Source organism: Solea solea, chromosome 19 (genome assembly GCF_958295425.1).
Source record: "Solea solea chromosome 19, fSolSol10.1, whole genome shotgun sequence".
In the NCBI taxonomy this organism is placed as follows: Eukaryota; Metazoa; Chordata; class Actinopteri; order Pleuronectiformes; family Soleidae; genus Solea; species Solea solea.
This window is the reverse complement of record NC_081152.1, coordinates 878,661-888,808: the sequence shown is the minus strand read 5'-3', so window position 1 is coordinate 888,808 and position 10,148 is coordinate 878,661. Positions and strand designations below refer to the sequence as shown.

Below are 10,148 nucleotides of genomic sequence, written 5' to 3'. Positions count from 1 at the left end.
AGTATGTGGAAAAAGTTAACAATGCAAAAACAGTGAGTCTTAAACACACTGTATAAAAAAAACTGTATAAAATGTCTTTTGTGTCTACATTGGTATATTTTTTAATAGAAAAAACAAACAAATATAAACTAAATATTAAATATATGAAACGTTTAAACTGAAAAGTAAACTTACTGAAATAAGTTTAATTACATAAAAATGTGCAATTATGTCTTTAACATAATAGCAGAAACGTACTCGGTTAAATGATTAGTTGATTTGTAGTTAATCGTGTTTCATCTCCTGTGTTTTGAAGATTCTTGTGTACCTAATAAAATGGTCGCTCAGTAAGCGTACGTGTCTGTCAGGCAGGTGTTATGTCCTTTGACTCCTCTCTCCCTCTGCCCTTATCAGGCGAGCGCTGTGACGTCATCACGCCGCTCCGACGTCTCGTGGCTGCATCAATGTTTTTTCATCAGACGAAAACAAACAGCCAACGGAGCTGTTAGCGTAGCCTAGCTTAGCTGTTAGCCGCGCAGCGAAGGCGGACTCTGTGACTTCGTAACGCTCGCGCGTCTAAATGTGCGCAGATTCAACGACTCAACGCGTTTTCTACTGTTAGACTTTGACCGTTTATGTAACAACCATCTTCCTCCTCCCCTGCTCAACGCTCACTGCTCAGCAGACACACAGCACCATGTCCGACGCTGCTAACGCTGCTAACGCTGCTAGCGCTGCTACCAGCGGAGACTCCGGACTCAACGGTGAGTTAAACTCCTCTTTTATTTCCTGTCAGTGTGAAACATGTGTCTGTGAATGATGCCGAAGCTTCAATGTTCATTTATTTCTGGGTTTTAATTATTTCAAACAGTCAAATATTAGCGTTTGTTTGTGTACGTGTGTGTGTGTGTTTCTCCCCATCTGTGTTTATTGACATTGGCGTCGGGTTGACTGACAGGCGGGTGAGCCAATCAGCGCTGTACGCGGAGGCTTGTAGGCGGGGTTAAGGGTCGTCAACAATGCGAGATGAAGAAGTAGTCAGAATTGGCAGAAAAGAAAACGGGCTAATTGTTTTAATGTGACTACATTAAATATATATATATATACTGCCAACATTATTTTGACGGTTTAACATGTATGACATCTACATTCAAATAGGCTGAATGGAAGTTAGAGTTAGGGCAGAATTTAAAAGGGATGCGCGGTATTATCAGCACAGTATCAGTATATGACTAATGACGACAACAGTTGGCTGAATAAGCTGCCACCCCCTTGACTTCTATGCTGGAGTTGTTATGTTTTTATGTTCACTCAATGTAGAAAATGTATATGTACTACATCTGTGAAAAATATGTCTATTTTACTACAGAAGAGACTCAATGATGTCTGGGCTTGGGCGCAGAAAACATGTGTAGATAGTTGTCAACCCAAGTGCTCCAGATATAACAGATATTGACATAAAGTACAGTTTTGTCGTTCTTCTTAAAAACAAACATTTAACATGTAACAATTAGCTGGAAAAAAACTAAAGTAAAGACAGGAGATAAAATCCACTTCAATTAATCTGTCAATTATGTTGTGGATTAATAGAAAATGATGACGTTCTCAAATGTCTTGTTTTTTTATAAACTAAAATGATTGAGTTATAAAGATGTCTTTGTTATATGGAGCAGATCCTATCCCAAACACACATATCTGAAGTTTACTTATCCACTCAGCTTTTATGTATATCTATTTTTATTTTTATGTTCTATTAAGTGATTACTGGAATTCATGTTAAAGTCTATACTTACGTGGATGACACAGTGAGTTAGTGTTGGTGACAGTATAATTCCATGTGTGTGTGGACATGAATGACAAGAGAGAAGCTCTGCTTTCATAGAGAAGTAAACAAAGGCGTGTTTATAACACTGCTGCGCTGACTCTGCTCTGCTCACATAGCTGCTCTGGTTTAACTTTACCACACTATGGGGGGGGGGGGGGGGCATGACTGAGCATGCTATTTAAAGCCACGGTGACAAGAGGACAGACGTTTGGGACGTGCTCAGAGTGGGCAGAGTTAGAATGTGATCAGAGCAGCAGTCCAACACCATTTAAGACAGAGACTTTAAAACCAGTTATATAGACATTTATCTACAGATAAATGCTGCAGACCTGCTCTGTGAACTTTGGGTTTAAACCTGCCTATAAATCCTCCTAAATGTTACACACAGGCCCTTTAACACTGGTTAACTGCCCAACTACTGACCCAATAAGATTACTAGAGATACAAAGAAATACTGTCAATTCTCAACTGTGTTGAACCAATATGGCAAAAAAGTCAGTTAATATTGACAATTATGGCAATAAATGAATAAGATTGATTTATGACATTGTCACTGAAATTTCAAGGAACCAGTTCATTTATTGTCATCTACTTGATTTTATGGAAATTCTCCTTTTAATGTGTGAACTTGTTTTTTGTTTTTTTTAACCCATACGTCGCCAATGACGTCAGCAATGCCTCTGCAATCCTCTCAGTGAGGGGGCAGCACGATGCAGAGCGGGGCATGTCTGTCTTCATTATATTAATAACAATAATAATAATAATACATTTTATTTGTAACACACTTTATATTCTAAAAAAGAAGTGCTATTATTTATATAGCATATATATATATATATATATATTATTCATGGCCCTGTCCATGTTGTTGATCACTCTTGTACAGGTCAGATAGGAAGATGCCAGTGTTAACTGGTCCAGTTGATAACCAGACTCACTTTCACTTTACTTTGACTGATAAACACATGTCAAGTGTCCGGTTGTTGAGAGAGAAACTAAACTTCATAAAGTTTCCAGTTTTCAGCAGGTTGTTGTTGTTCCACATTAATGCAAACCGTCAGACCGGCGTCGGAGCTGGATTAACATTAACTGGACACATATTTTCTTCATCGGTTTATCAATCTGAGTGTTTTCTTAATAACTCAATCCAGTTTGTGTTATTTTCCAGCTTCTTAATGTGAATATTTTCTGCTTTCGTTGCTCCATAAAACAAAGAAATCATTTAAACTGAATGCTTTTGGTTTGATTTGAGAACATCATCATTTCCAGGTTTAACAAACACTCATGAATATTCTGTGATATTTTACGGACCAAACGACTAATCGTTTAACTGAGAAAATAAATGAATCGAACATGAAAATAATGAATTACTTGCAGACCTGTGTTTTATGGAGCAAATGAATGAGAACCACATCCTCTGTGTCCTGTGAAGGCCACCGTAGTGGGAGCGTGTGTTTTTATTACACTCTGCTGTTTGACTGATCCTCACACTGTGGACTGTTGACAGTGCTCATGTATAAATCAGCGTGTGGATGTTACTACCAAGTGTAAACAAGGTCAGGGGTCACACCATGTCTGTAAACCCAGCCACTGCTGTCAGTGTCCAGAAGTGTCAGCGCCATGGTAACAGGCTTTTATTCCACACAGAGCTCAGACAGTGGTCTGCAGTGTAATCCACTGCATGAGAGCGAGTCCTGACTGAAGCTTGTGAAATGCACTTCCTCTGAATGTAAACGCTCGGTGAGGTCAGAAGGAGAAAGTGTTAGGACACTTGTTTCTCCTTCACTCTCTACATTCTTGCTCTGATTTAGGAGCTTGTGCTTTTTATATTTGTGACGCGCTGAGTCTCCTCAGCTGCTCCTGCACAAACAGAGAGGCACATATCATAGTCACGGGTCATGAGAAGCCCTTTACCTTCCAGACATCGCTCTGGGCGGATCACTGTGACTGAGTGACGTGTTGTGACATGTCACAGCAGGAGCAGTTCACATGGATGATGACGGCGTGGATCACTGAATCCTTCACGTCAGTGTGTCTTTGTATAACATTCATTATCTCCAGGCATCAAGACACTTCTGCTGCAATTAAGTGATGGATTGATTATTGATCTGTTGTGGGATGAACTGATACGTTACTGGTCAAAATCCCCGGGTCAGAGTAGATTATATTCATCATCGATTCATCTGTCGATTATTTTCCCGATTAATCGTTTGGTCCATAAAGTTTCATAAAACCTTAAAAAATGTTGATTGGTGTTTTTTAAACCTGGAAATGATTCAGTTTTAATGATTTCTTTGTTCTCCAGAGCAAAGAAATGAAGAAAATACTGACATTTAAGAAGTTAAACAATCAGAACTCTTGTTTTAATCATGAAAAAGCTTCAAACCGATGAATCCATTAGCAAAATAGTTGTCCAATAATTTAGTAATCGATTAATAATCGATTGTGTGTCAGAAACATAAAATCTGATGTGATCAGTAAATCTTTCATTTTTCCTTCATAAACTTTAGTAGAACAGAGCAAAATATTAGCAATAACCAGTCCCATCATTGTTTCTCAGATTGTTTGACGTCTTAACTGTGAATTTGTTCTAGTTCCATAAAACAAAGAAATCATTCAAAATGATTGACAGTGTTCTTTGTTCACTGTTATCATGACTTAACTCTGGCTCTGTGACACATGCTGACATGTTAACAGATAATCTAATCTAAGTGGATTAACCTTCACACACTCCAGCTGTTTGACATCAGTTCACATGGAGGTTTTTTTTAAGGACATTTGGACTTTGTGGACAGAGCGTCTGTGATGGACTGCACCCACGGAACAGCAGAAGAAGAATGAAGCTCATTGGTCTCGTTCTTCTTCACAGGATCCTGGGTGGAGCTGGAGATGAACAGAGGTGGACCAGGCTCGGTCCACTCGTCCACCACAGCAGGACCGGGCTCGGGTCTGCTGCCCCTGCCTCAAGTGGAGGAAGAGGAGGCCATGGTGGGCGGGCTGGAGCACGTCCCGTCCTCGTCCTCCATCCACAACGGAGACATGGAGAAGATCCTGTTGGACGCCCAGCACGAGTCGAGCCGCAGCAACTCGTCCTGCGACAGGTGAACTCAGCTCCAAGTTTACATTCTGACCTCTACTGCCCCCTCTGGTCAAACCCCAGCCGCTGGACTGTAGCAGCTTTAGTTTTGTTTTAATGGATGGAATCACTTTAATTTAAATTGTATATTTATAAAAAAAGAAAGTTCAAACTCTTGTTTAAGTTAATATTTATCAGATTGCACATTCATTCAGGACGTAGAACAGCCGACAGGAGGCGCCGTCTCTCCTCTAACGGACTAGCAGAGGTCAGATTATTTGATTTCAGTACCAAAATATCTGAGCTGTAAAAGCAGCTCATAGTTGGACTGTTTTAAAAGACATTAGAGATGGAGACACAGGATTTCCTCCTCATGTAGACCAAGCTAAAAAAGAGAAGTCATGAGGTTTTGGGTTCATACTCGGGTCCAATGTTCCGCTGAAAGAAGAATCCCTGAGTTTATGTTTCCGTCTCAGTGTGACATAAATAAGAAAATGACTTACAGGTCACATGATGTTTATGTCTCACTGCTCACAAACAAACAAACAAACAAACAAAGTTTAATCACTTATACTATTCTGTCTCCTCTGTCTCCTCTGCTGCTTCTTACAGCAGAGGAGACAGAGGACGCTCCTCTGCGTCACTCTTTATCTTTTCACAACAACAAAATCAGTAGAAAGCAATAAAAGCCGCGTCATGTGACCGCGTGTTTGCAGGTCAGTCAGCTGTTCATGAGTCACCCGAGCGTGTTTTCATCAACAAACTGCTCCTCACATGACATCACAGAGGTCAGAGGTCAGAGGTCAGCACCACTGCACCTTTCATGATCTGTTATTATCAAACACAAATGGAGGAAAGTCATTGTTGTGTGATCGTGTTGAACTGTGTTTAGTTGAATCTTCTTTGACTCGTGATGACAACATGAGCACGTGTTTATTGGATGAAATCTGAAGTGGAAGTGAACGTGTGAGTCGCGGTGATGTCGAGATGAAGGACGCGGGAGGAGTTCACAGCCTCTGAAACATGATGTGGAAACAGTGAAGTGGTCTGTGAACGCTCTGTGTTTGCTATCCCAACACCTCAGCGTGCTTTGCTTTCACACTGTTTTTTTAGACCTGTTGCTATGGAAACCTGTGGTTTAATGTCCCTCTTGCAGAGATTTGCAGTTAAACTAATTAATGCTGAGGCTTCTCTGTTCCACCATCTGTCTCTCTGTGAGCAGAGTGTGTGTGTGTGATGGTTATTTTAAATAAAGTTTTTCTTCTTCTTTGTCCGCCCGCAGTCCTCCACGGCCTCACAGTCCTCAGGACGAAGGACAGATCATCTTTGATGTGGACGTGAGCAGCAGAAGAGACAGCCAAGTAAATGCTCTCCTCCATCTGTTGCCATGGCAACCATCACTTCTGGTGCTTAAGTGGTGTGTGTGTGTGTGTGTGTGTGTGTGTGTGTGTGTGTGTGTGTGTGAGTGTGAGTACACCTAAATGACAGCTGCTGTCTGCCCGTTTGTTTCCATGGCGATGGCTGTAAAACACACACACACATTTAAGGCTGCAGTGAAGGATTGTTGTCATTATTGATTCATCCACAGATTATTCTCTTGTTGATGTTTCCTAAATGTCCTCAAACCAAAGAAAGTCGTTCTTTTCTTGTCTTTCTTTGTAGTCGAAGAGCAAAGAAACCAGAAAATATTCACATTTTAAACCTTACACTGATCAGTAGTCAGCAATTAATTGAGTTAATCAGTTAATTGATTATTTGTTGCTGTCTCATTTGTCCTGAAAACAGAAAACAGTGATAATAGACAGATATGTGTGTGTGTGTCTTTAGTCAGAAGAGGACGTCTTGGACAAGGAGAGGGACATGGACATCCTGATGAAGGACGCAGACTGGGTGGCGGATTGGTCCAGTCGACCGGAAAACATTCCCCCCAAGTAAGTCCCGGTTGGGTAAACATCAGCGCGTCTCCATGGCAACGGGCCTGTGAGCGTGTGCTGAGTCATTGTGGTCATAAAGTTGGACCTGTTACACAAACAGTGCAGCAGCAGCAGCAGCAGCAGCAGCAGCAGTAACAGTAGCAATAGCAGCAGCAGTAACAGTAACAGCAGCAGTAACAGTAGCAGTAACAGCAGCAGTAACAGTAACAGCAGCAGTAACAGCAACAGCAGCAGTAACAGCAGCAGTAGCAGCAGCAGCAGCAGCAGTAGTAGCAACAGTAACAGTAGCAGCACCCTGTCACATAAGCGCTGCTGTCACAAGAACACAGGTCAAAGGTCAAAGGTCACAGGTCACAGGTCAGGTTCTCGTCTGGTGTTGTTGCTCAGTGTTGACAGACAGACAGACAGACAGACAGGTAACTCAAATGTCTGATTCCTGCAGGGAGTTTCACTTCCGACACCCTCGGCGCTCCGTGACGCTCAGCATGAGGAAGACGGGCGCCATGAAGAAAGGAGGCATCTTCTCTGCAGAGTTCCTCAAAGTCTTCATCCCCTCACTGCTGCTATCACACATCCTGGCTCTGGGACTGGGGTAAGACACCAGACGTTCACTGTCTTCTGGACACAGCTCTGTGGACACATGATGTCTTATGTACATATATATATATATATATATATATATATGTATATATATATATATGTATATATATATATATATATATATATATGTGTACACATACATATATATATACATATATATGTATGTATGTGTATATATGTGTACACATACATATATATATACATATATATATGTATGTATGTGTATATATGTGTACACATACATATATATATACATATATATATATATGTATATGTACATGTATGAGAATATTAGCCTGATATCAGCACAGTGTTGACACATGATCACAGAATAAGTCAAGTTTTAAAACCTCGCTCTCTCTCTGTGATTATTATTGTCATGACGACACTTTCCTGGTGTTTTATGAGACATTTGATAAAGAAGCCGCTCTGAGGCTCCTCCTGGAAAACCGTGTGTGTGTGCACGTGTGTGTTCTCAGAGTCTACATTGGAAAGAGGTTGACCACGCCTCCAGCCAGTTCTTTCTGAACAGAAGTGCCTCAGACGTCGCCCCCGTGTGTTCGGAGGAAGCGTTTGCTGTCGTGACCAGAGAGCGAGCGTCCACGCGTCTCTCCTCTCTCTGCCCCGCCCGCCCGCCCGCCCGCCTGCCTGACCCCGCCTCCCCCTCGCCACCGTCCCTGAGATATGACATGTTCTCAGGAGACGCGTGTCCGTCTCCTCCCTCCCTCTCTGACTGTGATTCCTCTCTCCTCGCCTCCTTCTCTCCTTTCTTGTTTCTAAAAGCTTTTTACTGAGTTGATCATATTTGGTCATATTTCATTTTCCACAGCGATTGTGTTTAAATGTTTATAAACAGGTGGGTTTGTAGGGAGCGTCGACACACGCACACACGCGCACACACACACACACACACACACACACACACACACACACACACACAGATTGTGCCACAAGTCCAAACTGAAAATCTCGTCCTGCCTTTATTTTGTAGAGATCGTCTTCTTCCGGTCGTTTTGCCTTTTTCTTTCTTTCTTTTTTAAATGTTTGTCACTGAGTGTTGGTGTCGTGAGGAGTGACCACAGCGGCCATTATCATTATCTCATTATATCATCAGTGGTGGTTTTTCCACAGAAGACACACACACTGATTTAGTTTTTCTCTGATTGTAAATTCTGATTCTGATTCTGATTTAGATTCTGAAGCCAAAGTGACAGGAAGTGGAGCGGCGCTGTCGCTCACACTCTAACAGTATTCTGTGTCCATGCCCTTCAAAGTAAAACGTCCTCTGTCTGAAACTCACCGCCCTTCTCTTCATGAATCCACTCGATCAGTGTTTGTCAAACGTCTGAAAAATGATTTCTTTGCAGGAAATCTTCACGTTGACTCTGAACATGATTATTCTGCTGATTTAAAGACGTTTAAAAACAAATCATCACATTTGCCAAAATTTCAGAATAAAAGTGACTAAGTTGACACACACACACACACACACACACACGTTACCTGTGGGCTGATGATCACTGCTGATTTAGATTATGATTTGATTTGAATTCACCAGATCTCAGTTTGATTCCATTCAAGAGATTTTCACTGAAGCTGCAAATGATATAAAGTTTGATTCTCTGGTGAATCATTCAAACATATTAAGTTTTACGTCATTTGACTGACAGTGTAACTCTACAGCCTCGAGTCGCCGTCAGACATTTCAGTGTAATGAACAGGTTGTCCAGCAGAGGGCGCTGTGAGTGCGGCGTCCTGCAAAAAAAACAGCGTGTAGGTGAACAAAATCTGCTGACTCGCACGTTAGCTTAGCTGTTAGCATCACAGCACACAGTCACGTGAGACTTCAGCAGCGAAGTCTCAAGTCTCGTGAGATTTGTGCACCGGAAACGGGAAGTGGTGTAACTGAAACGATCGATGCGAGGACGTTATGAGTCGATATCTGAGAGTTTAATTACAAATCCATATGAACTGGAAAAGCAACATTTGTTTTAAGCCCAGCCCTGGTTACCTGGTTACCTGGTTACCTGGTGGTTGTTATGAGTTTGACTGCAGGTAAAGTCACAGTGATGATGTCAGACATGGGCGTGACTACACTCTGGATTATTGTGGATTTGCAGTTTTGTGCAGACGCTTGAGAAACGCTGTGTAAATGTGATCAGTTTCCTTCCTGTGATCCACGAACACGGGGATAAAGAAATGGGACGCGGCCTCGGTCGCTTACATTTCAGCCTCAGAGTCGTTTGTTTGTTTTTGTGCGACTCACTTGTTTGCGTTTGTTTGTTTGTTTGTTTGTTAGTTTTATGAAGATGATGGAAGCACAGACATGTTTGTAAGAAGTGTAAAATAATAATAATGATAATGATAATAATAAATGTTGATGGAGGAGCATGACGTGAAAGGAACTGAAGGTGTGGAAAGAACGATGCATTTGCTTTGATTTTCTTTGTTTCTCTCTTCATTCTGATAAAAACAAAAATTGATTAAAAAACCTTTTTGTCATTAAACATAACCTGAAGATATTCTCAGACTTTCTGTTTGTTACTCTAACATCTGATCATTTAGTTTATTATAGATGTATCCCATAATTCACATAATAATGATAGAGATAATGTTGACTGTGATGTGGTAGCAGCTCTGTAGCGCCCCCCTGTGGACAGTTTTACCTGAACAGCATCACTCACTCACAGTTTACCACTTCAGGAGAAATATGTCTACAGACCCTTAATTATCC

The 10,148-nt window shown here is 41.4% G+C and overlaps 1 protein-coding gene across 2 annotated transcripts; it reads left to right on the top strand.

Moving 5' to 3' along the window:
* Window positions 1-250: 250 nt before the first annotated feature.
* Window positions 251-9,936, top strand: LOC131446028 (BCL2/adenovirus E1B 19 kDa protein-interacting protein 3-like). Of its 2 annotated transcripts, none has more exons than XM_058616917.1 (6): window positions 251-743; window positions 4,674-4,905; window positions 6,163-6,286; window positions 6,708-6,811; window positions 7,257-7,406; window positions 7,894-9,936. In XM_058616917.1, the coding sequence occupies exons 1-6, from the start codon at window positions 677-679 to the stop codon at window positions 7,940-7,942; spliced, it is 726 nt and encodes a 241-aa protein (XP_058472900.1). In that variant the 5' UTR covers window positions 251-676; the 3' UTR covers window positions 7,943-9,936. The 2 variants fall into 2 exon arrangements, with proteins under 2 accessions (XP_058472900.1, XP_058472901.1); XM_058616918.1 differs by having other exon boundaries at window positions 446-743; window positions 6,163-6,241.
* The last annotated feature ends 212 nt before the right edge of the window (window positions 9,937-10,148 follow it).

Bases quoted from the DNA above. Each gene is read 5' to 3' on its own strand.
- LOC131446028 (XM_058616917.1), top strand. From the start codon at position 677: ATGTCCGACGCTGCTAACGCTGCTAACGCTGCTAGCGCTGCTACCAGC. The intron at 744-4,673 runs GTGAGTTAAACT...TCTTCTTCACAG, and splicing joins CGGAGACTCCGGACTCAACG to GATCCTGGGTGGAGCTGGAG. The intron at 7,407-7,893 runs GTAAGACACCAG...GTGTGTTCTCAG, and splicing joins ATCCTGGCTCTGGGACTGGG to AGTCTACATTGGAAAGAGGT.